At 40.7% G+C, this 27,597-nt stretch overlaps 1 protein-coding gene across 1 annotated transcript in view; it reads left to right on the top strand.

Moving 5' to 3' along the window:
- Window positions 1-27,597, top strand: part of spo11 (SPO11 initiator of meiotic double stranded breaks) — a 98,715-nt gene that overhangs the window by 33,303 nt on the left and 37,815 nt on the right. The window contains exon 4 of the mRNA XM_053481997.1: window positions 11,152-11,240. Within this exon, the coding sequence (XP_053337972.1) occupies window positions 11,152-11,240 (89 nt within the window). The remainder of the gene's footprint in view (window positions 1-11,151; window positions 11,241-27,597) is intronic.

Raw genomic sequence — 27,597 nt, 5'->3', positions numbered from 1 at the left:
AAGCGTCTGAGGTGGTACAGACGCTGCCAGGCCTTTTTTACCACGGTGTTGATGTGACAGGACCATGTCAGGTCCTGCGTGATGTAAACACCAAGGTATGGACGCAGTCTGCGTCATCGAGTGCGTCCTGTAACGCTGCCACCGTCCAGCGCGCAACCGACCTCTGAACCGGAACTTCCTGTTTCAGCCTTTGTTTGTATTTTGGCATGAGGAAGATGGCGGCGTGGTCGGATTTACCAAACGGTGGACAAGATTGTGCCTTGTAGCCCTTCTTGACAGTTGTATAACAATGATCCAGTGTCCTTTCACCCCTGGTGGGGCAAGTGATATGCTGATAAAAGTTCGGCGCTGCGCGTTTGAGGTTGGCAGTATTAAAGTTCGCCACAATAAGCACAGCGTCCCGATGCTGCGTTTGGTGCTGTGTGAGTGCCTCATGCAGCTTGCATAAGGCAGTGTCCGTGTCTGCTTGTGGTGGAATATAAACAGCACTGATTATGACCGATGTAAACTCGAGAGGTACAGATCTGGCTTTTAAAAACGCACGTTTTTTGGAAAAGGGATCCCACGACTTGCTGCGGTTGCGCGCGGCAAGCTGTGAAAATGCCCTTCAATACCTGTAGGGGGCAGTCGTGTTTTAGTCTAAAGTTTTGTGTGTCTACTGAAGCCGAAAAATGTTATGTCTCTTAGGCGCCCATTGACAGCAAGCGACAGAGCTCATAAACGTGTAGAGCTCAAACTGTTATGAATTTATTCATCATTTTCATTCAGAATTATTATTATTAGTAGTAGTAGTTCTCCGAATTTATTATTATTATTATTATTATTGTAACGCACCCACGCGTGTGCAAAAGGACTACAAAGATGTATGACGTTAGCCTATAACAGTATTGTTTTATTGTTTTTATGCGATTTATACGCAGATGGGTACTGGTGGCTCAGTGGTAGGTGATTCGCCCGCCATGGGGGAGACCCGGGTTCGATTCCCAGCCAGTGCTCAATATGCTGGTGCTATTCGCTAAAATGCCATAGATATTGCCATTACATTGTCAACTTATGCTTCAGTACTAAATGCATGTTTGCAATTGAGAATTTTTTTTAGCTAAGAAACACATTAGCACTCACCTCACAGTTGCTATAATTTAATGATTATTATAAGCAAAAAGTGTAAAACAAAGGATTCACATTTATTACATTTTCACCCAGAGCGGGATTTCGAACCAGGGTCTGGACGATTTTATAGGATATACGGATATTATACGAATATTATTTAAGCAACGCCACACCACGTGGAAAGCGGCAAAAATGCTTCAATTTCATTGGCTGTCACTGAGTGTCAGCTATTCACGACTGGCCCCCGCGGGACACAGAATCCCCGGGCTTTGACTGCGCTTTCTCCATTTGTTATTACAGGGCCGGACTGGGACCAAAAAGTGGCCCTGGACTTCCTGGCCCACAGCAGCCCACTTCATAATACATTGGCTCATTAATGTAGAGATACATTTTTAACACCAGTTACTAGTATAAAAATATAACACAATACAGAAATCTATGCTATTTAAACATGTTATTTGAAGTATCACTGAACATATATTGGGTCAAAGAAACGAAAAAAAAAGAACATCAAGACAAACAACATATAAATCTATAAAGACAATATTTTAAAAGGAATGGTCATAAAACTGAACAGGTAAGCTGAAATAAAATCAGTAGCAGCAGTAGCTCACGCTAGTAAACTAGTTACTTATTTTAATTATTATGGTAGTCAATATTAACACGAAATAATGCTGAGAAACATTATTTCAATTAATATTGACCACCATCATAATAACTAGCACAAGTTAATGCTGCTACTAATTTTATTCTGTGTGATTGCCATTCTTTTTACTTGGCTCTGGTAGATCAGGGGAGACGTGTTGGTCATCATCAGCATGTATTATGATGTGGGATGTGGTGCGCTGCTGGGTCCAGCCTCACTGTCCCTGACCTGTTATAGGCAGAATCTGTTCATTTGAAGCATTTCACTGCCTATTTTCCACCACATCACGTACTTCCCTGATCTCGGACTAAACGCCGCGCTTTGCTTTTATAATGTGGAGCAAGCCCGAGATCATATTGACGTAGCATTCATCATTCAAAGTTATTCATATCACACTGTAAAAAAAAGTTGTGTTAACTTAAAATAATAAGGCAACCTATCACAAGCACTTTTATAAGTTAACTGAACAAACAGGGTCTGAAAACAAAGCAACTCAAAGTATTTTGTTAAAATCCTTAGTTCTCACAACATAAATATATTTGTTGACCTAACAAATAACAAAACAAAATATTTTTTGTTTGCTGAAGGCAATTACTACAGATTGATCTATTATGTGTTCATGATTATTTTTTATATTTAAAATTTAATAAACCACAAAACAAATTTCTCTCTCTTTTTTAATAGTTTGTCTGAACACATTAAAATACAGTCTACGATATGCCGTACATGTCTTCTGCATTAAGCATGTTTATAGAAAAATAGTACAGAAATGTTAATAATTGGAAAATTTATAAACTACCACTTTTTTCAACATGAATTGAAAGATGAGATCCAAAAAAAAGTTCTATTTTGCCCAAAAACCCAGAACAAACATAAGTAAAAGCATTCGAAAACATGAAAAAAAGAAAATGAGTATATGACAAAATATACTAGATTCAAACACTGCATGAAGAATTTTGTATTATTTCGACAGATCAACTTAAGAATACATTAACATTGCATCTGAATAAACCTCAAACCTTGGTAAAGTACAGTATGATTCATATATAACATGAACTATTTTACTGCATGTAACAGTGTATCAGAAAAGAAAATAGTTAGCTTGTACCGCTAAAGCCAGATAAAAAAAACAAAGATCAAAGATTCAGTATTTTTGGCTGCAAAGATTGAACCAAATTATACATTGTGATAAATTAGTATGTACTATTAAATTTTGATTGCAACAATCATTGTCCCATTTGCCGTAGCTTCAATAACATCCACAAAATGGTCAACTACAACAATTTTTATTTAAGTGACTGGACGCAGAGCAGGTATCACCAAGATCCATAAGGATTTTCTGAATAACTTCAAAAGTATATTTCAGTTCTTTTGGGTATTTCATATTAAATGCATATAAGGGACCGAACAATACAATCATATTGAATGCATACAAGGGACCGAGCAAAGGCTTCAGGCCGATCCGGCATATCCTGAAGAACAATGGCCTCATTTAGGATTACACGGTTAATCACAGTGGCCAGTGAAGCAGGAGTGCCAACATTATCCTCAACTACAGTAAAGATTCCGATCTTTACACATCTGGTGCTGCGGTCCTCAGGGTCAACGTCCTAGAAGATTAAGTGATAGGAAGGGGCATTAATTGACATGTAAACATATTTACTTATTGTTATTAGGGCTTGAGCAATGGTGGTGCTTGCAGCTTTAATTATTATTTTTATAATGTGCAAACAAAATGAACAAATGTAATACTAAGCTTGCTAACAAATTACAAATAAGTTTTGAAAAAGGCAACCTACCAGATACACCTTGAGCAATAAAACCGAATTTTCATGCAGAACGAGTGACAGTCCCTCAAGAGCTGCTCTTTTTCGGTAAATGACAATATCACTGGCCTGAAAAAAAAAAAAAAAGGTTTCCAAAGGGTGCAGATGCTTTACCACCTTATAAATCTTATGGATTAAATGGATCTCAAATTGAAAGTAAAAAGGATCATTTGTGATTAAATGCACAATGCTTCCACAGTGGGAACCAATTATATAGTTTATAATTATTATACAATTATTCCTAAAATTCACCAGTTCAGTTGGATTCACACACAACACAGACGAAAGATATGCAAACTTGCTTTAATTACCCTATTCAAGTAAGTACTTCAGTATTTTAAATATATGTATTGTATTACATTGTGGCGTGGGCGGGGCGGGGCGGGGCAGCGGCTGACGACCATCATGCATTGCGGGGGGCTTTGCAATGTGTTCACCATGTTGGGGAAGGGTGTTTGTGTATGTGGCTTCGGCCATGTTTGTGTATGGTGTGTGTGAGACATTGAATGTGCTCCGGTTTTTGCTTAGGCTATCATGTGAATGTGCTGTTCATGCTTTTGTATGACTGCGTGTGTTAATAAAGTACTCCCAGCCATTGCATTGAGCAGCAAGTAAGCTCACTTGTTTCTACAACATTCTTCCCAGCGGTAAAACACTACAATATTAAAGAATCTTAAATAGTACCTCCTTATCCAAAAGTGTCTTTGTTTCTGGACTACTAATTTGCCATAAAAAATTAAACTGTTAAAATGTAATTTCCAGCTAGTGAGCTGTCTTGAGGTAAGTTAAGTTGGCCTGGCTAGCCAGTGCCACAATACAATTTATTGGCTGTTTAGTCGAGGTAACCAATTAACAAAAGTCTCAAGTGGCGCACATTGCCTGAATGTCACACGATGTTCTTGATTATCAAAACCGTTAAGAATATGCGCAATGTTTAAATGGTGCCAACAGGCATCCGAATAGACAGGACCTAAAGTTAACGTTATATTCCTTGTTTTGCAAATGCATATGACTAGCAAATGTCACGTTGAACTTATTGCAATATTTGTGTATTTTTTTTTCAATAAACAAATGGCTCGTTTGAATTTTCTCTTTAAACACAATCATTCAAAACTCTAAATTTGTTAAAAAGCTAACCCTGCGAAATCGTTAGCAAGCAGCTACATTCGAATAGATAGTCATTTTGGGGAACCAACATCCAATCTTACACATCAAATAATATAACATTAAGTTAGATGATAAAATAAAAAAAAAATTAATACATAACTTACCTATGATTTGGCAGAAATGCTGGACTGCTTTGAACCAGCATGCTTTTTCAAATCAACACTACACTAGTAAAACAGATTAGGCATTTAGCTTGGTAGGACATCACATTTGAAATGGAAAAAAAAATAAATAAATAAAAATAAAGCTATTCGATCATGAAACTGATTGCACTCACCTGTAACTTGGCAGCAACAAGTGAATTGTTGGCGCGATCCTGCCCTTTCAGTAACACTGGCAGTTGAAGTTTCAAACTACCATGCGCTCATGCGCACGCGCCAAACAAGAAACGCACGCTTTAACGCACAACTTACATTTTAATGTAAGTTCAACAAAACATTTTTAGTATTATACAGTTTTTAACATTGACACAACATATTTGTTGAATGACAAAGTATTATTTCTAAACATTTCAAATAAAAACATCGTAGTTTAGTTTACTTTTTAAACTTTATTTAGAGAACTTTTTAGAAGTTGGCTTTTTCACAGTGCAGTGTATAGTAAGTGTGATTTGAAAAGTGCTATAACTCCACCTGCTACAGTTTCAGCCCAGTGGAACAATCTGACTACATGTGAAGTGCCATGAAAAAGTATTTGCCCCTTCCTATTTATTTTTTTTGCATATTTGTCACACTTGTATAGGTGGAATTTTACCTAAACACTTTAGGTGAGAACGTATAGGTTAATATGTATAGGTGAGAACAGCTGATTCACACTTGGGGAGAGTGAATAATTTGCATTTGAATGTTGTCTGGCATTGTAAGCACACGCAGTGACACTAAAAGAACAATAGGATTAATAGGAATAGGAGGCACTAAAGAGGAGGATTTTAATTTAGACTATAAAAAAATTAACCTGCGTCTATTTTTAGGCGTGCCAGCTGCCACTTTTTAGTCTTATAATGCCCACATGACATGCTGGTACAGAGCTGGACATAGCTCATCCATTCCAATGATCCCGGGTTTGCACCCTGCGCTATAAAATACGAGTACGACGGCCATCCGCGGACTGCTCCTGCCTCCGTCCGCTCGCGCTGGCTCTTCTTTGAAGTCCCTGGGGCGCGTTCCATTTGCCCCGTTTGCATGCCGCACTTCCGCGTTGTTTGCGCGCGTCTCACTCACACTGCGTAGTAAAATCCACTGTAAACCAACAAACCCCGAGTATTTTATATATATATAGCAAATAAGCTGCGCTGTTCTGTATTGTTTTTGGTGAACTTGAGCGCGTCAGAAAATGAACGCAAACGTTTTTTTAAATGGTCAGAGTCAGTCTGCTTGCTGTTTTCCCGACGCGTTCATAATCATTAGTCTACTTCTGCCGGTGCGCTCTGGAAAACTCCATGCATGCGGCTGAGCGCTGATTAAAACTATGGAGTAAATTAAAGAGGAGAATCACGATGCCGAATCAAAGTCCTGAGCCCAAACCTCATTTAAATTAAATTAACAAATGCTGTAAGTAAAAAAAACAATAGCCCAGGTTTAGAAACTGTTTATAAATTCTTTCAGACATGCGTTGGCCCAGTGTTATGCGCAGAGCGCCGGGAGATTTCCTGAAGCTTCGAAATCACTGGGGCATTTTTTCTAAATAGATGCTATCGTTAATAACTGATGAAGGTTTTGGGCTGTATACACACGCATTTTTGAGGGGTTTAAAACGAATTAGTCAGAGCAGACCTACATGAAAGGTGAGAAGAGAGTAACTGCGCGCGCTGTCGCGGTGTATATACTGTACAACACACGTTTATCAACCTTTTGATAAAAACGCCGCCGTTTGTAAAGTGAAAGTACTTTACAAAAGAGAAACTGCTTTATTTTAGTCATGAATTCACAATCACATCACATTTCAGCTATTATTTCCAGCCATAATTAAATAATGTATGAAATAATTATTAAATGCTGGACACAAACAGCAAATATGATGATTATTATAAAAAGCCCGAAGAAGTTCGTGGTCATAAAATAATATTTACTTAATAATATAATATATATAGTTCATTCATGTCTTCTGATGATTACGTTTTAAATGGCATATTCACGAATCAGGACATTCGCATAGTTAAGACTACCAGATAGCCTACTATCAGGAAATTAAATTAATTTCAACACCATGTAAACCGAGACATTGCCATGTCTTTCACTGTTTTGTCCCTGTTAAAACATTACAAAAAATATATAAGAAACTTATTAAGAATTTTAAAGCATGAATTTGGGCAGCTCATTTCATTATTATGAAAATAATATGAAGCACATATACACACATTTATCATGAAAGATCTGTTGTAAAGCAAAATAAAATTCATGTTTGCTTCAGCATTGGGAACAATATTGTTTTAGACTAAGTAATTATACACAATTCTTCGTTGTACAGTACTTGGTCCGGCGTTTAAATAAAGTCCTTCCATGCGCCATCTGGCGGATATTCAGTGAAGCACAACACATTTATTTAAATTCCCAAATGTTGCTTACGGCAAGTCGCGGCGCGCCGCGCGCTAAATTGAGGCATCCCGCGGGAAAAAACGTGCAGTCTTAATGGCCACATCTGTAAATAAAAAGGACGACACATGATGGACAGTGGTTCCAGGTTCTGATAGTCTTTTTTTCCACGGTATCATCCGCTAGTTTCCCAATGATTCCCACAACCGCTTTCATAAACACGCTGACATCATCAGAGCTGTGAAAGCCACCGATTGGTCCGTCCAGCGCGCGACCTCCCTCTGAACCGGAACTTCCTGTTTCAGCCTTTGTTTGTATTTTGGCATGAGGAAGATGGCGGCGTGGTCGGATTTACCAAACGGTGGACAAGATTGTGCCTTGTAGCCCTTCTTGACAGTTGTATAACAATGATCCAGTGTCCTTTCACCCCTGGTGGGTTTGTTTTCCACCTTGTGGTGGAATATAAACGGCACTGATTATGACCGATGTAAACTCCCGAGGTAAATAAAAAGGACAACACATGATGGACAGTAGGTCCAGGTTGGGTGTGCAGGAGCGTGTGAGAGAAACAACGCTCTCACTGTTGCACCAGCTGCTGTTCCCTATTAAACACACGCCGCCTCCCCTTGACTTCCCCGAGTCCCGTGTCCTGCCATGCGGTGAACCGAGAAGAACTCGGCCGGCTGGATGGCGTGGTCCGGCACCGCTGGGTTCAGCCATGTCTCGGTGAAGCAGAGGAGATTGCAGTCCCGATTGTCTCTCTGGAACTTTATCCTGGCCCTGAGGTCATCGAGCTTGTTCTCCAGTGACTGGACGTTGGCGAGCAGGATGCTAGGCAGAGGTATGCGGTGTGCATGGGCTCTCAGCCTGTTCCGGACGCCGGCTCGTTTCCCTCGGGGCCGCCGCTTCGAGTCACGTCCTTTGTTGTCCCTCAGGATCTCACTGAGCCAGCTAGTTAAAAACGTCGAATTGTGAGTACATTGTATACCAATAGAAACAAGAGTATCTCTATCATACCTAATGTACTCCATGGTGGTAATTTGACTGGTTTTAAAACGCTGTAAACTAACTTAAAGAACAAAAACAAAGAAAAGGTGGTCAGAGCAGTCGTGACGGCAACCGACCTTACCGGCACCATCTTGGAATCTTGATTTTAAAATACTACTTTTGACATATAAAGCATTAAATGGTCTTGCACCGCAGTATCAGAGCAAACTGCTAGTGTCTTGTGATCCGCCATGCCTACTTCGATTAAAGGATGCAGCCTGCTTGTCAGTACTGCGTATTATGAAAACTACAGCTGGGGGCAGAGCTTTTTCTTACAAAGCTCCAAAATTATGGAATAGTTTTTCAAATAGTGTTCGGGACTTGGACTCAGACACAGTCTCAGTGTTTAAGTCCAGGCTAAAAACCCATTTATTTAATCAAGCATTTTTATAAATAGATTTGCCTTAGGTAAAGTAGCAGATCTAGGGGACTCATGACCGTAGAGTATTATGATAACCTTGTATGTTTACAACTCATTGATCACACAGGTTTGTTGACGGTGAGGTGATTGTTTGCTTTACATCTCAGGGACCCCTTATGTTTGTGTTTCCTTCTGGCTCTCCCTTTTAGTTATGCGGTCATAGTTATTCCTGCCGGAGTCTTTGCTTGACCTCTACAGTAAATATACATTTACATTATACATTGTGACTGTGAACATACCTAACTGCCATCTCTCCTCTTCTGCTCTCTCCCCCTCTCTCTCTTCCCTCTCTCCCCCTGTCTCTCTTTCTCTCTCTGTCGAGCTACACATGCCATTCCTGAGCTGCCAGTGATTCAGACTCTCTCTGCCCTCCGGACCTGTCTGACCCATCCTGGGAATCTCGTCACATGGATGCCTCGTGTGTCTCTTTGGGATGCATCTGGTGTCTGGGGATGGTTCTCTTTTCCTAGAAGATGGTTCTGGCCTCAACTGGTGTTGGCAGCTGTTTCTCTGAGGACTTAACAGTTCGATAGTTTAGGACTGGAACTTCCTACAAGTCTACCTGAATCTCCAATAACTACCTGGACTCCATATTAAAATCAATTAACTATTATAGCTGAACTACCTGCCACCTAACACACAGTATAAATGCAGATGAATTCCTGCTATCTGTTTTACCCAAATGAGGATGGGTTCCCTGTTGAGTTTGGTCCCTCTTAAGGTTTATTCCTATTACCATCTCAGGGAGTTTTTCCTTGCCACTGTCGCCCTCAGCTTGCTCACCAGGGACAATCTGACCATTTTGATTCATACACATTCACATTCCATACAAACTTAAATAATTATTTTTATTGTGTAAAGCTGCTTTGTGACAATGACAATTGTTAAAAGCGCCATACAAATACAATTGAATTGAGTTGAATTTATTTGAATTTTTAAACATCCAACTAGATAAATGTTAAATTAAATAATTTTGTATTGTTTGCCCAACTTCTTAGATTAGATTAAACTTCATCGTCATTGTGCAAAGTACCAATGAAATGCAGTAATTACAGAATTAAAAAGTGGGATTTGTTGAGACAACAGGTAACATTGTTTTCTTGAAGCTTTGTGAAGACACAAACGGAATAAACTAAAAAACACAACTTAAACCAGCCATTTCTTTCCTGAGATTTCCTCAGACTTTCCTGCAATTGTGTGATTGTATAACGGCTATATCCCACTTATTTATTTGTGAATTACTGTGTCAAATAAGTAATTGATTACTTGCTTATCAGCCAGATTTCTAAACCTTAAAGACCTTTTATTTTGCTTTTAAATAGTCCAGCTACACTCTGCTCAGGATTCTAAATTAGCACCTGTTTGAGGTCGTTAGCTGTCAAAAGACACAAGAGACAAAATTGTAGACTTTCACAAAGCTGGAAAGGGCTACGGGGCAATTGCCAAACAGCTTGGTGAAAAAAGATCCACTGTTGGAGCAATTGTCAGAAAATGAAAGAGGCTAATGATGACAATGTCCCTCGGACTGGGGCCCCACGGACGATCTCTCCTCGTGGGGTATCCATGATGCTAAGAATGGTGAAGAATCAACCCAGAACTACACGGGAGGTGCTGGTCAATGCCGTGAAGAGAGCTGGGACCATTGTTTTCAAAGCTACTATCAGTAATGTACTACGACGTCATGGTTTAAAATCTTGCATCGCACCGAATGTTCCCCTAAATCCAGAGAAGTCATGGGAGAAAGTCCTGTGGTCAAAGTAGAACTTTTTGGTCTTAACTCTATTCTTTGTGTTTGGAGGAAGAAGAATGATAAGTATCATCCCAATAATACCATACCTACAGGGAAGCATGGGGCTGGAAGCATCATGCTCTGGGGGTGTTTTTCTGCACGGGACAGGACGATTGCACTGTATTAAGAAGAGGATGAACGGGGCCATGTATTGTGACATATTGGGCAAAAACCTCCTTCCCTCAGTCAGAGCATTAAAGATTTAATGATTTAATGAGTTGGATCAACTTAAGATTTTTAACTGGGTACACATTGTGTCAACTAAACAGCAATATAAAGTTGAGTAAACTTAAAAAAAAAAAACCTGGGCAACTTGTTACTAAACTTTCTAGATGTGTGAACTACAACTTGTGTAAATGGGTGTTATTAGAGCGATTGAACCCTGATAGAATGTATGGTGTTTAAAACAAAGAATAAATTCTCAAGTATGCGCTAATGCTTTTATTCTATAAGCTATTCAATCATTAAAAAACACTATTGTAATCATTTCAATAACAACCAAAAATATGATTAATGATGTATTTTGTTATTGGTAAATCAGTGAGTATTAATGCATTGTAGACGCTGAATGTTTTCTTTTTGCTTCTTTCCTTTTTATTTTTGCAAATTCTCAGATTTGACAAATCTGTTGGTCTGCTTATGACCACAGATGGCACTGTATCAAGACTGCGAAGTGACTGCCCTTCAACCATAATGAAGTTTGGTAAGAAAATCTGATAATGCTTAATGACAGTAAATACAGTGAAACCTTGGATTACGAGCATAATTTGTTCCGGAAGCGGGCTCATAGTTCAAAAAACTCGTAAACCAACGGAAACATCCCCATAAGAAATAATGAAAACTCAAATTATTCGTTCCACAGCCCAAAAAAAAAACAAACATAAAAATGATGAATACAAAATATAATGTAAAAATAACCATACCTTTAAAAAAAAGTTTAAATAAATCCAGACAGATAAGTGTTTGTGTGTGTGTGTGTGTGAGAGAGAGAGCATGTGTTTGTGTATGTGTGTAAAGCTGAATAAGAGGAAAGAAGGAATCAGACCCTTTGTCTCCCTCTTCTCATTTTACACAGTAAACCTGCCTCCTTTTTTATTTGAGTTTCACACACACACACACCCACATAAATTAACTGAAAGAAAATTAGCAAGGAACATCGCTAATAACTCTCTAATAAGACTAGCTTTTGCTTTACATGTGCACACACCCATGTGTTATAATAAACAGTATTGTTAGGTTTTAAAATGTAAAAGAATTGTGTCAGAGCTAAGTTTTAAGCTAAGAGAATAAAGAGTTATTTTTTGTTGTGTCCGCTGCACCTTGATACACTTACCGGTCCGGGCCCGATTGACCAGGAGAGACAAACACACACACGCAGACATGATGTCTGAAGGTCTCTGTTTATTCTCAGCAAAGTAAGCACATTTAAACGGTGCTACATCCCGAACATCAAAAGAACCAGTCATTAACAAGTCAGTCATAAAGGGACCCAGAGACAGACAGGTGAGAGGAGATGCATTTGCATTCTGCTGATTAAACAAAAGGGTTCTAGCAAACAAGAGCCATTTGGATGTATTCTCGTCTGGATACAGAATATAGAAGGTGTTACCACAGAAGGCATGAGGAAGCACAGTAAGGGGTCTGTTCTCAGAGCACAGGAACCTTCTTATTAGATTACATTGTCGTACAATATTATAAAACCTTACACGCATACAAACAAAATGTTTTACATGCACACACGATCACAGTGTTATAATAAACAGTACTCATGCACGGATGTTGATTAAACCAGTGTGAGATGCACACTAAAACAGAGCAGGGGAGATTATCCATAATTCTGCAGCGCAAGAGAAAGAAAAACAATTGGCTCAGTTGTGATCACATAACATTCAAAACAAGAAGTGCATGTGTGATACATAATGCTCGGTACTCTTAAATCAAGACTTGTTAATTTTTCAAGTCAAGCACAACCTTGGGATGGATGGGCTACAACAGCAGAGGACCCTAGCGGGTACCACTCATCTCCACTACAAATCAGAAAGAGGTTACAATTTGCACGAGCTCACCAAAATTGGACAGTTAAAGACTGGAAAAATGTTGCCTGGTCTGATGAGTCTCGATTTCTGTTGAGACATTCAAATGGTAGAGTCAAAATTTGGCGTAAACAGAATGAGAACATCATGCCTTGTTACCACTGTGCAGGCTGGTGGTGGTGGTGTAATGGTGTAGGGGATGTTTTCTTGGCACACTTTAGGCACCTTAGTGCCAATTGGGCATTGTTTAAATGACACATGCTACCTGAGCATTGTTTCTGACCCTTTATAACCACCATGTTTCTTTGTAATTTAATAAACTCAGGAAAAAAAAAGAAATGTCCCTTTTTCAGGACTGTGTATTTTAACAATAATGTAAAAATCTAAATAACTTTACAGATCTTCATTGTAAAGGGTTTAAACAATGTTTTCCATGCATGTTCAATTAACCATAATCAATTAATTAACATGGACCTGTGGAATGGTCGTTAAGGCCTTAACAGCTTACAGAAAGCAGGCATTTAAGGTCACAGTTCTAAAAACGCAGGACACTAAAGAGACTTGTCTACCAACTGTGAAAAACACCCAAAGAAAGATGCCCAGGGTCCCCGCTCATCTGCATGAACGTGCATTAGGCATGCTGCAGGGAGGCATGAGGACTGCTGCTAGGGCAATAACTTGCCATGTCCGCACTGTGAGACGCCTAAGACAGCACTACAGGGAGACAGGAAGGACAGCTGATCATCCTCGCAGTGGAAGACCACATGTAACAACACCTGCACAGGATCGGTACATCCAAATATCACACCTGCGTGACAGGTACAGGATGGCCACAACAACTGCCCGAGTCACACCAGGAACACATAATCCCTCCATCAGTGCTTAGACTGTCCGCAGTAGGCTGAGAGAGGCTGGACTGAGGGCTTGTAGGCCTGTTGTAAGGCAGGTCTTTACCAGACATCACCAGCAACAACGCCGCATATGGGCACAAACCCACCAGACAGGAGTGGCAAAAAGTGCTCTTCACTGATTAGTCATTGTTCTGTCTCACCAGGGATGATGGACGGATTCGTGTTTATTGTCGAAGAAATGAGCGTTACACCGAGGCCACCGAGTTCATATTTAGCTCCAAAACTTTGGAATAGCCTTCCAGACAGTGTTCGGGGCTCAGACACAGTTTTCCAGTTTAAAAGTAGACTCAAGACGCATCTTTTTAATCTGGCATACGCGTAACTCATCCCATAACTTCATACTTCACTACATCTATCCTGAATGGCAACTACACTAATTCTCTCCATCTGTTCTGTACTTTTCTACCCATCCGAGGCATCTGGAGATTGTACCAGCTTCAGTAGACAAAGGCCAACCCTGCGAGGATCCTGAGGCATCCAGAGAAGGCCCAGTTTCTGCATGACAGCAATGTAAATGTTCTGACATGGCCAGCGAAGAGCCTGGATCTCAATCCCATTGAGCACGTCTGGAACCTGTTGGATCGCAGGGTGAGGACTAGGGCCATTCCCCCGAGAAAAGTCCAGAAACTTGCAGGTGCCTTGGTGGAAGAGTGGGGTAACATCTCACAGCAATAACTGACAAATCTGGTCCAGTCCATGAGAAGAGATGCACTGCAGTACTTCAAGCAGCTGGTGGCCACACCAGATACTGACTGGTACTTTTGATTTTGAGCCTCCCTTCATTCAGGGACACATTGTGAAACATTTTTAGTTTATGTCTTATGGTGTTGACTCTTTTAATATTCTTACAAATATTTACACATTAAGTTTACTGCAAGTAAAAACAATTGAAAGTCAAAGGGATGTTTCTTTTTTTGCTGAGTATATTATATCTCTAGGAAACTTTACAGTTAAGTAAAATAAAATAAAAAACATTTAAATTGATAGGCCTGGCAGTAAAAAGAATGTCCATATACCACTTTATTTAATTTAATTTAAACTGCATTTGAATTATGTCACACTTTATGCGTCTACATATGGGAAACGCAATTGCAAATGCAATTTGCAATTCCGTTTGGAAAATGCCCGGGATATCACTCCATCTTAAATAATGTGCTGTTGTATTATCTGCTATGAAATACAAGTCAAAGTAAATTTAAAAATCACTACTTTATTTTTTTTATTTGCGTTTTTCATACTGTCCCAATTGTTTCTGATTTGGGGTTGTAGATGTAAATAGTAACTATTGTACAATGAACCATATTCTGGCTGGACCAAAATATTCGAATATTCGTTTGGAGGGATGGCATTAGATTTTTTCATTTTGAGATTCGAATATTCGGGGAAAATAATTTAACATGTGACATCGATCCCTGCAAACCGGTTCTCATTCGCGCTTAAATGACTAGCTCTTGCGGCAACGCCAACATCGTTATTTACTTTATCTCAGAGAGAAGACAAAAATGCAGAAGACCTCGGTTGTGTGGAAGCACTTTAATTTGACTGAAGACAAAACAAAGGCAGTGTGTCAAATATGGGATTTAAAACTGGCCTACCACTACAGCACAACAGGTTTAAAAAATCATCTTCTCAAGTTCTGTAAGTAGTACGAAATTATATATACTATATTGTTGGTGTAAAAAAGGAGCTTTCATCTGCCATGTTAATCAGTAATGTTTACACATGATTAAAACGTGCATTTAATTTGCTTGGAAAATACTTGCGAATACTGCACGGCAGTGTGAACATGTGAATGTGTTGATTCATACACATTCACATTTCATACAAACTTAATTCTTTTGATTGTGTAAAGCTGCTTTGTGATGATGTAAATCGTTAAAAGCGCTATACAAATAAAATTGAAATAAAAAATTTAATAAGGTACGGTAGCGCACCATCAACATTAACATCAGCATGCTCAACCAAACTGAAAAGTTCACAGCAGCTCCTACAGTTCCGAAAAACGTAAACGGAGAAAATAAAAAGGGAGATAACAGATGCCCTAGTTGATTTTATCGCTATGGATATGAGACCCATTAATCTAGTTGAAGGCGAAGGCTTTAAAAAATTAATCAAGAAGATGGAGCCCAATTACACTGTCCCAAACTGCCCTGTCTTTGAAGTACAGCGATCTTCGAGGCCAAATTTATAATATCATTAAAAACGTAACAGCCTTGAGTTTCACAACGGACATTTGGACCTCGGTGAGTATGGAGGCGTATATGGCTGTCACCTGTCATTTTATATCTCAGGAGCGGGAGCTCTCTACCTTTGTTCTGGTAACCAAAGCATTGCACAACAGCTTGGGGACGTGGTGGACGCATTCGCTATTCCAAATTATAAGTGAGTAGCCGTTGCGGCTGCCAGGTATCTCGTGGGACATTTTTTAAAAAGTGCAAAGGCTACAGCTGCATTGAAAGAGAAACAAACGCAGCAGAACGTTGCACAACACAAACTAATTCAAGATGTTGCTACTCGTTGGAACTCTACATACGAAATTCTTAACCGACTAATGGAGCAACGATGGCCAGTGACAGCTGTTTTGTCAGATCCCAGCATCTCGAAAAAAGGAGAACGCACCCTTGACTTGACAGCAGATCAGTGAAAACTGGCACAGAGAATGGCAGAAGTATTGGGGCCCCCAATCACACTCACAGAACCACTATCACAGGAGGATAACTTCTCGTTGTCTGCAACATTGCCAATGATCTTCAACCTAAAGAAACGCCACCTGTCACCAGAGGAGGATAATAGCCCTGCCATCAAAGAAATTAAGAACACTATCATCACGGACATAGACAGCAGATGGAAACTGTTAAGTTTGGAACCCAGCAGTATCTTCCTCCTTTCTTCAGCACTAGACCAGCAATTCAAGCACCTAAAATTCCAGGCTGAACATCTGCATCTGCAACAGACCGATCGGAATGTGGAAGAGCTGTCTGCAAGCCATAGAGTAGAGGAGACCACCCCCCAAAAAAGAAAAGAAAACATCGGAGATCTTAATGCTGATGCAGTCCAAAGACGAAGAGGAAGAAGAACATGGAGACCGTGCAAAAAAAGAGATGAAGCAATATTTAAAAGACGCTACAAAAGTACAGTAGGGCCCGCTTGCATGGTGGAAGCAAAACAGTGACCGCTACCCTAAACTGCCATTGGCAGCCAAATACCTTCTTTGTGTTCCGGCCACTGCATCCGTTAGAGCGGAGTAGACAACCTCATCTTTCTTGCACACAACTTGAAAAGAGTGTAGTTAAATAAGGAGCTTTACTCGCCTCATCTTGCAAGCTGGTTTTATTTATTTGAAAGTTTGATTTGTAAAATTATTTGTTCATTGAAATGTGAACTATCTACAGTGGTTAATCAATCGGACTGTAGGTCCTACCGTCGCCGCGCTCTGCGGTACCGTTTGCTTTTGTGCGTTTGCTGGCTTTTACCGTTGAGTGGCGCTATATAACTACAGGCTGACGCCTCATGCCTTAGTTCATTCTCTGCTGGATTAATGAGACACAGAGTTTTAGAACTGCATAAAATCAAGTAAAACATTGTAGTTAAACAAATTTATAATCACAGAACTAAAATCTTCTTCTTTGTCTTTCGGCTGTTCCCTTTCAGGGGTCGCCACAGCGAATCATCTGCCTCCATCTAACCCTATCCTCTGCATCCTCTTCTCTCACACCAACTAACTTCATGTCCTCTCTCACTGCATCCATAAATCTCCTCTTAGGTCTTCCTCTAGACCTCCTGCCTGGCAGTTCCAACCTTAGCATCCTTCTACCGATATATTCACCATCTCTCCTCTGAACATGTCCAAACCACCTCAATCTGGCCTCTCTGACTTTATCTCCAAAACATCTAACGTGGGTTGTCCCTCTGATAAACTCATTCTTAATCCTATCCATCCTTGTCACTCCCAAAGAGAACCTCAACATCTTCAGCTCTGCTACCTCCAACTCTGCCTCCTGTCTTTTCTTCAGCGCCACTGTCTCTAAGCCGTAGAGCATCGCTGGTCTCACCACTGTCCTATACACCTTTCCTTTCATTTTCGCTGATACTCTTTTATCGCACAACACACCTGACACTTTTCTCCACCCATTCCAACCTGCCTGTACCCGCCTCTTCACCTCCTTTCCACACTCTCCGTTGCTCTGGACCGTTGACCCCAAGTACTTAAAATCCTGCACCTTCTTTACCTCTGCTCCCTGTAGCCTCACCGATCCTCCTGGGTCCCTCTCATTCACACACATGTATTCCGTCTTGCTGCGGCTAACCTTTATTCCTCTGCTTTCCAGAGCAAACCTCCACCTCTCCAAATTTTCCTCCACCTGTTGCCTGCTCTCGCTACAGAGCACAATGTCATCTGCAAACATCATAGTCCATGGGGACTCCTGTCTTACCTCATCTGTCATCCTGTCCATCACCAGAGCAAACAAAAAGGGGCTTAGAGCCGATCCTTGATGCAGACCCACCTCCACCTTAAACTTTTCTGTCACACCTACAGCACATCTTACCACTGTCTTACAGCTCTCATACATGTCCTGCACCACTCTAACATACTTCTCTGCCACTCCAGACTTCCTCATACAATACCACAGCTCCTCTCTTGGCACCCTGTCATACGCTTTCTCTAAATCTAAAAAGACACAATGCAACTCCCTGTTACCTTCTCTGTACTTCTCCGCCAGCATCCTCAGAGCAAATACTGCATCTGATGTACTCTTTCTAGGCATAAAACCATATTGCTGCTCACAAATGCTCACCTCTACCCTTAACCTAGCTTCCACTACTCTTTCCCACAGCTTCATTGTATGGCTCATTAGCTTTATACCTCTATAATTGCCACAGCTTTGCACATCTCCCTTGTTCTTAAAAATTGGCACCAATACACTTCTCCTCCATTCCTCTGGAATCCTCTCACTCTCCAAGATCTTGTTAAACAAACTTGTCAAAAACTCTACTGCCACCTTTCCTAAGCACTTCCATACCTCCACAGGTATGTCATCAGGACCAACAGCCTTTCCACTCTTCATCCTCTTCAACGCCCTTCTCACCTCACTTCTACCAACATTTGCTACTTCCTGTTCCACAACAGTCACCTCTTCTACTCTTTGTTCTCTTTCGTTTTCCTCATTCATCAACTCCTTAAAGTACTCCTTCCATCTTCCCATCACCCTTCTGGCATCTGTCAGTACATTTCCATCTCTATCTTTAATCACTCTAACCTGCTGCACATCCTTCCCATCTCTATCTCTCTGCCTTGCCAACCTGTACAGATCCCCCTCTCCCTCCTTACTGTCTAGCCTAGCATACAAGTCCTCATATGCTCTTTGATTGGCCTTTGCCACCTCTACCTTCACCTTACTCTGCATCTCCCTGTACTCCTGTCTACTCTCTTCAGTCCTCTCAGTGTCCCACTTCTTCTTAGCTAGCCTCTTTCCCTGTATACACTCCTGGACTTCCTCATTCCACCACCAAGTCTCCTTGTCCACTTTCCCCTTACCTGATGATACACCAAGTACCCTCCTACCTGTCTCCCTGATCACATTAGCTGTAGTTGTCCAGTCAACTGAAAGCACCTCCTGACCACCCATAGCCTGTCTCAACTCCGCCCTAAAGACTTCACAACATTCTTCCTTTCTCAGCTTCCACCACTTTGTCCTCTGCTCTGCCTTTGTCCTCTTCGCCTTCCTCACCACCAGGGTTATTTTACACACCACCATTCTGTGTTGTCTGGCTACACTCTCCCCTACCAACACTTTGCAGTCACTGATCTCTTTCAGGTTACAACGTCGACACAAGATGTAGTCGACCTGAGTGCTTCTGCCTCCACTCTTATATGTCACGCTATGTTCCTGCCTCTTCTGGAAGAAAGTATTTACTACTGCCATTTCCATCCTCTTTGCAAAGTCCACCACCATCTGTCCTTCTACATTCCTGTCCCGAAGACCAAACCTGCCCATCACATTTTCATCACCTCTGTTCCCTTCCCCAACATGTCCATTGAAGTCTGCACCAATCACCACTCTCTCCCCTCTGGGGATGCTCTGCATCACTTCATCTAACTCACTCCAGAATTTCTCCTTCTCTTTTAACTCACATCCTACCTGTGGGGCATAACCACTAACAACATTTAACATCACCCCTTCAATTTCCAGCTTCAGACTCATCACCCTATCTGATACTCTCTTCACCTCTAGAACATTCCTTACAAACTCGTCTTTCAGGATAACTCCTACTCCATTTCTTTTCCTATCCACACCATGGTAAAAAAATTTGAACCCTGATCCTAAGCTTCTAGCCTTGCTACCTTTCCACCTGGTCTCCTGTACACACAGTATATCCACCTTTCTTCTCTGCATCATATCAACTAACTCTCTTCCCTTCCCTGTCATGGTCCCAACATTCAAAGTCCCTACTATCACTCCTAAACTCTTGCCTTTCCTCTTCTCTCTATGCTTACGAACACGCCTTCCTCCTCTCCTTCTTCGACGAACAGTAGCCCAATTTCCACCAGCACCCTGTAGGTCAACAGCACCAGTGGTGGTCGTTGTTAACCCGGGCCACGACCGATCCGGTATGGGAATTATATTCTTGATTCGCATCATTGATTAGGCAAATGTTTTACGTCGGATGCCCTTCCTGACACAACCCTCTGCATTTATCCAGACTTGGGACTGGCACAAGAAGACACTGGATTGCGCCCCCCCGTGGTTGCATTAATCACAGAACTAAAATGAAGATACAAATGTAGAATTTAAATTAAATTAAATCTTATTAGGATCAAATTTAAACAAAATAAATGTTAACACAGTGAGCCTTTAAATTTTATCACGTGTAATTAGAAAAGACGCGTGTAGGGTTTTGTGTCGTCTTATATCTTGTGTTCTTTAAATTTATAGTAGATTTATTAACTAAAATAAATGACCATAAAATTAAAACAGTGTTAGGACGTTCTACTGCGTCAGCTGATGTTGGTCATTCAGCCCCGCTTGTGTTTGTGCGTTATTATAGGAATGAAATGCAGTAGACTGTTATGATCTGTAACGGGTTCGACCCATGTTGCACGGGCGGCACCATAAAGCACGGACACGAGGCGAGGTCTTACGGGAAAAGGGTAATTTATTTAGGTAAAATGGGGAAGGAAAGTGTTGAAGGAGGGAGAAAGAAAAGAATGGGATAAAGGTTGTGCATGTGCAGTTCCGGGGGCTGTGCCACACTGGCATGCGGGCACACAGCTGATGCTAAGTGTTCGTGTGCGGAGTGGCAGAACTGAGCACGCGGAGGCAGCGCTCCTGCACGCTCCCTCGTGACGGCGCTTCTCCCGCTGTCGATGGCCGGCGCGAGTTCTCGCTGACGCAAAAACCTAACCACACTTTTCCTCTTCGGCAGCGGGGCTGCGAGGGCAGGCACGGTGCGGGAGTGTAGATGCTGCGGGAGCTCGCGCAGCTCTTTCTCGAGCTGTCCTCAGCGCGGAGATCAAAGGGCGAAATTCTAGTGTCCTTGTTTAAAGTCCCTGGGGCGTGTCACATCTCCCCACTGACATGCTTCTTTCATATTATCCATCACATCACGTACTTCCCAGACCTTAGACAAACCTCCGCGCCTTGCTTTTATAATGCGGAGCAAGCCCGAGATCATATTAACGTTAATTATCGCCAGCCGGCACAAATAGGCGTCCCCGTCCCTTTGCTGCCTATTCAGGGAGCCTACGGAGTGAGGGAGTAGTTATAGTAGATTTGGGCGTACACCCATCACACGCGCACGCCGTGGCAGATCATCATAATTGTCCTAAACTTGTATTTCAAAAGGTTTTCCGAGCGGTGGTACAGCGCAACGGGGGTCATTATTTACTATTAAACATTAAACGAATTTACAAAACTTAATGCGTGCGATTAAGCGCTGATTCTACGTAGGAAAGTAAAGAAGAGGATCCTGATGCTCAACATTCCGGAGACCAAACCCCATTTAAATTAAATTAACAAATATTGCATGTAAATAACAATAGCCCACGTTTAAAAAAGCATTTTTATTTAGATTATAAAAAAATAATCCTGCATCTGTTTTAGGTGTTCCAGCTGCCACTGTTCTAAAATTCAAATTAAATCACATTTTATTAGGATCAAATTTAAGCACAATAAATGTTAACACAGTGAGCCACGAAAAAGCGTGTATGGATTTGTGTCATCTTATTTCTTGTGTTCTTTAAATTTATAGTAGATTTATTAACTGAAATAAATTACCATAAAATTAAAACAGTGTTAGGACGTTCTACTGCGTCAGCAGATGTCGGTCTTTCAGCCCCGCTTGTGTTTTTGCGTTATTATAAGAATGAAATGCAGTAGACTGTTATGATTTGTAACGGGTTCGACCCATGTTACTCAAACAACTCAGTTCAGGTGTAAGTAAATGGATAGAAAGTAAATGTCTGCGCTGTTTGGGGGAGGGAGGTGCTAATGATTTGGTCGGCTCTGTGTGTGTGTGTGTGTGTGTGAGAGAGAGAGGGGTGTCGCGGTGGTTGATTATTCAGTGAAACAAAGGCTCAGCTGAAAAATGTTAGGCACATCAGTCACTTAACCCCCAATAAAAGGCATTTGAGTGTTATGATAGTTGTAATATAACAGATGCGCACTGAATACTATAAACCAGGCACGGAGATTAATGAACCAAGATAGCCCCCATACCCGTTTAAAAAAAATAAAAAATACCAAAGAATATTATTGTGTATAGACTGATTAAAAACAATGCAATTTATGCTATCATAAGGAAAATAACAAGTTCTTCCATTCCAATGATTAAAAAAGGTAACAATGTCAACTTTAGAATCTAGAATCCAGGAGATTAAAATTACACAAATTGAAATCACTGAAAGTCTCCAGAAGAGCCTCAGATTCAAGAAGTTTTTAAAGTGGGGAGAAGTGCATTTCAGTTCCTCTGAATGTATAGGTGAGAACAGCCGATTCACACCTGGGGAGGGTGAATAATTTGTATTTGAATGTTGTCTGGCATTGTAAAGCACTATAGTGACACTAAAAGAACAACCCAGGATTAATAGGAATTCTTATACTGCATAAACATTATTTAGCACAAAAAAATTCCTTGCGCTCGGGAAAACTATGCGTGCGGTTGAGCGCTGGTTAGACTATAGGAAATTAAATCGGAGGGTTTTTATTTAGACTATTAAAAAAATAACCTGCGTCTATTTTTAGGCGTGCCAGCTGCCACTTTTTAGTTAGAAGTTTTCAATACAAATCTTATGTTGCCCACATGACATGACGGAATAAGGCACGGCTGGTGATGATTTGGGGTTTGTTGGGTTACAGTGGATTTTACTACGCGGTGTGAGTGCAATGGCCATCCGTCTGCTCGCGCTGACTCTGCTCTCCGCGGATGGCCGTACCGCCCCCCTCCCACCTCTCGCTCCTTTAAAGTCCATGGGGCGCGTTCCATTTGCCCTGCTTGCATGCCGCACTTCCGCGTTGTTGCACGCGCGCTGCATACACAGCGTGTAGTAAAATCCACTGTAGCCCAACAAACTCCGAGTATTTATTTATAGCGCGGGGTGCAAGCCCGGGCAACGATAGCAACGATAGCTCACCAGTCATGTGTAATTCTGCGGTCCCGCCGCTTCGCATGTCTGAAGGGGAGGCCGCCTAACTAGTGAGCGAGGAGCGATATTGATTTGGGCGCACGCCGTGACAGGCTGAAAAAACTGTGTCAGATTAATGTGCAAAAACTATATAAAAAACTATATAAGACTACACGCCTTTATAAGACTCAACTTTTATTTAAGCGCACTCACAATAACGAAAAAACGTTGTGATTTTGTAAGTGTTGTGATTTTGTAAGTGTTGTAAGCCGCGCTGTTCTGTATTGTTTTTGGTGAACTTGAGCGCGTCAGAAAATGAACGCAAACGTTTTTTTAAATGGTCAGAGTCAGTCTGCTTGCTGTTTTCCCGACGCGTTCATAATCATTAGTCTACTTCTGCCGGTGCGCTCTGGAAAACTTCATGCATGCGGCTGAGCGCTGATTAAAACTATGGAGTAAATTAAAGAGGAGAATCACGATGCCGAGTCGAAGTCCTGAGCCCAAACCTCATTTAAATTAAATTAACAAATATTATAAGTAAAAAAACAATAGCCCATGTTTAGAAACCGTTTATAAATTCTTTCCGACATGAGTTGGCCCGGTGTTATGCGCAGAGCGCCGGGAGATTTCCTGAAGCTCAGAAATCACTGGGCATGTTTTCTAAATAGCCGCTATCTTTAATAACTGATGGAGGTTTTGAGCTGTATACACACGCATTCCTGCCTAAACAACTCTTAAAACTATACCTGTAACACAATAAACAGTAATATTTCAAACATTCTGCAGGCTGATATTTGGAGAAAGGAAAGAATAATGAATAAACCAGTTGTTGGGTCAAAATAACCCAACCAGGTGTTCATTTGTAAACTACATCTCATATGAGCCAACATGAGCAACCCAACAATGTGTTTAAAGTACCTGAAATAATCCAGAACTTAAATAACAATAAACCGATACAGAGATACGCTGTATAACGGTCACTGTTGTATTTACGGCAACGAGCGAAAATGTCACTTTGCGCCACCTGGCGGCCATTTTACGAATGACTTTGAAATGCAACTGATTTATTTTGGCCGCTGACGTTTTTACGCGGCGGTGAGCGCGACGGTAATAACCATTCCAATTGATCAACTACTGTAGCTAGCCTAACGTTAGCTTATTTTAATTAGACTATTAAAATGTTTTCATTCTATAAGGGAATTCATTCAATTTTATTTAAACTGTTCGTTAATTAAAATGTGTGATTTTATTGAAAGTATGCTACTGCCGCGTTTTTTATTTATTACAATTCGTTAAACTTCGTTAATTAATTTTTCATTCTTTTATTTAAATAGCCTACCCTTTACGGCGCCAGTAACTACTTGTTAGGCTACCTGATTTAAAGTATTGCTCTAACAGACCTGTTATTGTTTTGTATTATAGTGCAGTGTTCGTTCCTTAAGTCATAAAAAAGTCATATGTTGTATCGAGAAATACTAGTGATGGTAATTTCCACATCAGAGTACTTTATACAACAAATATGAAAAATCAGTACCAGGTCTATTGACATTTATTGTACAATAATGAGTTTTAAATGGGTAAATGTTGTTTGGACAGACAAGTTCACTAGCTTACAATTTTATTTGTACAAAGAATTAACTGTTATATAGCCTCTATTTGTATCGGTTTCTTCTTATTATTTACATCAAACTTTAAATATAGAAATAACTGGAAAAATAGACTTTCAGAAGAAAACATTAGAATAACTCAAAGAATACACATAAAAAAAATGCTGTGTTTTTGTTAATTTGGCTTATTTTGACTCAACAACTGTTTTATCCTGTATTCTCTGGTTTCTCCAAACAGCCTGCAAAATTTTTAAAATATTACTGTTATTGTGTCGCAAAGTGTAGTTTTAAGAGTTGTTTAGGTGAGAATGCATGTGTGTACAGCTTAAAAGCTATATCGGTTATTAAACATAGCGTCTATTAAGAAAAATATGCCCCAACGTTTTCGGAGATTTGTCAATGCCCATGTACATGCCTTATGTACCCCGCCTAATGCCTAATTAACATCAATTAACATCAGCTATTATAGCTGAACTGCCTGCCACCTAACACACTGTATAAATGCAGATCATTTACTGCTTTCTGTTTCACCCAAATGAGGATGGGTTCCCTGTTGAGTCTGGTTCCTCTCAAGGTTTCTTCCTATTACCATCTCAGGGAGTTTTTCCTTGCCACTGTCGCCCTGGGCTTGCTCACCAGGGACAAACTGACCATTTTGATTCATACACATTCACATTTCATACCAACTTAAATAATTCTTTTGTGTAAATTGTGTAAAGCTGCTTTGCGGCAATGACAATCGCTAAAAGCGCTATACAAATAAAATTTTATTTAATTTAATTAATGCAGCCTCACCGCAGACAGGTTTTCTGAAAACTCCCACTGGCTGTGATGTGTCTGTAATTTTGAAAACAGCAAAGGTATTTTATTTTCTGTATTTCTCATCTTCTTTGGTATAATACAGTTATAGAATAATATATTGCGGCTGTGTGACGCATCCTTTACTCTGCATTCCAGACTCTTTGGTGGATGTTGAAGTTTTTTATTTTTTTTGTCTTTGATGTTACCTACACTAAGCAGTGTCTTCCCACCTGGGAGTTTCTCCAGCAGACTGTTTTTGTCATGTCAGATTGATCGACATAAGTCCTCATCTGTTTACATTTTCTCAACCCACATTTATTAAAAAATATTAAGAGTTTAATTGTTCTTGTTTTTAAATTTATTTTGACGTAAATTAAATAATACTAATTAAAATTAATAGTTTAATGGTTTAAATAGTTAAACTATTGTAACGGGTTTGACCCTATGTGCACAGGCAGCACCATGAAGCACGGACACAAGGCAAGGTATTACGGAAAAAAGGATAATTTATTTGGGAAAAATAGGGAAGGAAAGGGTTAAATGGGGGAGGATGAAAAGAAAGGGAAGGAAAGAGAGTGCACTTGCAGGTCCTGGGGCAATGCCCAGCTGGCATGCGGGCACACAGCTGGCGATAAGTGGCAGTGGGCAAAATGGCAGAATGGAGTAAGCGGAGGCGGCGCTTTAGCACGCTCCCTCAAGGGAGCTTATCCCGCTGTCAATGGCCGGCCTGGCTCCTCCCAGCTCTCTGTGGGTGTCAGGCAGGAGTCCTCGCTGATGTCTGCAGCTGGGCGGCTTTCCCAGCTTGGATCGGGGGCGTTAACGCAATCCACCTCACGGCCTTTTCCTCTTCGGCGACGGGGACACGAAGGCAGGCTCGGCGCAGGAATGAAAGCTCGGGCATGTCTTTCTCGCGCTGTCCTCAACGCGGAGATTAAAGGGCGGAATTCCAGTGTCCTTTTTTAAAAAGTCATTCGGGCGCATCACATCACCCCGCTAGCATGCCACTATCTCATGCTCCACTGCATTAGGTTCTTCCCAGACTAAACTCCGCGCCTTGCTTTTATAATGCGGAGCAAGCCCGAGATCCTAATACATTAATTATCGCCAGCCAGTCTGAATAGGCGGCTCTGTCCCTTTGCATACCTGCAGAAGGGGGTGCCGCCTATCTAGGGAGCCTACGGAGTGAGCGGAGAACGATAATAGATTTGGGCGCACGCCCATCACAGGTGCAGACGTGGCTATATATATAAACAATGTTATTCTCCGGTGGAATCGCTTGTGGAATGATAACATCGCAGGTGGAAAAGGCTATCTTGGCTAGTGTGTAGCGCAAGAACCTCCCTTTAAGTATGCGCAATGTTTCAGATGGTATGGCAAGTGTAAACACTTGAATCGGATATGGGTCATAGTTGAAAGAACGTGTAAACAGACGTGTAAAAAAAATCAGATATAGGCTACAAATCAGAGTTGGGCATCGAGACCTGCCGTGTAAACAAGGCTTTAGTTGCTAAAGCCTATTTTACCACATCTCCTTACCCTTTCAGGTGTTTGCTATGCACATTAACCAAAGCTGTAGAGTTTTGTATTTTCTATATATTGTTGGATTTAAAGCTCTTGATTCAATGCATATGTGTATCAAAATACACTCAACTGTCTACTTAATAAAGTAGAGGACTCATCATTAAAATGAAGCTTAAATTATGCAAGCTTTAATAAACTTTTAACATTCAGGGGATTTCCTCCTCTGAACAGCTAAGCAGCTTTCCTGTGAAAGCATGTTTTTCATCTGTAATCTTAACAGGCTACAAGAGGTTTGGGGTATTATAATGCAAGTGTTCTAGGCTAGGAAATGTTGTACCTCATACAGCAAACTCTGCAGCATTCAACTCTGCTTTTTCTTACTGATTAGTTTGCTCTGAAAGCTCTGCTAAGTTTAATTATGTTTTAGTTTAATGTTTTGATATAGATTGGACATAAATATATTGTTATAGTTTGGACAATTATGCAGACACTTGTTATTTTTAGTCATTGTACAAGTTTTCAACCTTTTATGATCTTGAATATATTAATTGAAAATAAAAATAAA

The sequence above is a fragment of the Clarias gariepinus genome, chromosome 22 (assembly GCF_024256425.1).
Source record: "Clarias gariepinus isolate MV-2021 ecotype Netherlands chromosome 22, CGAR_prim_01v2, whole genome shotgun sequence".
NCBI classification, from domain to species: Eukaryota; Metazoa; Chordata; class Actinopteri; order Siluriformes; family Clariidae; genus Clarias; species Clarias gariepinus.
This window is presented reverse-complemented; position numbering and strand designations above follow the sequence as displayed.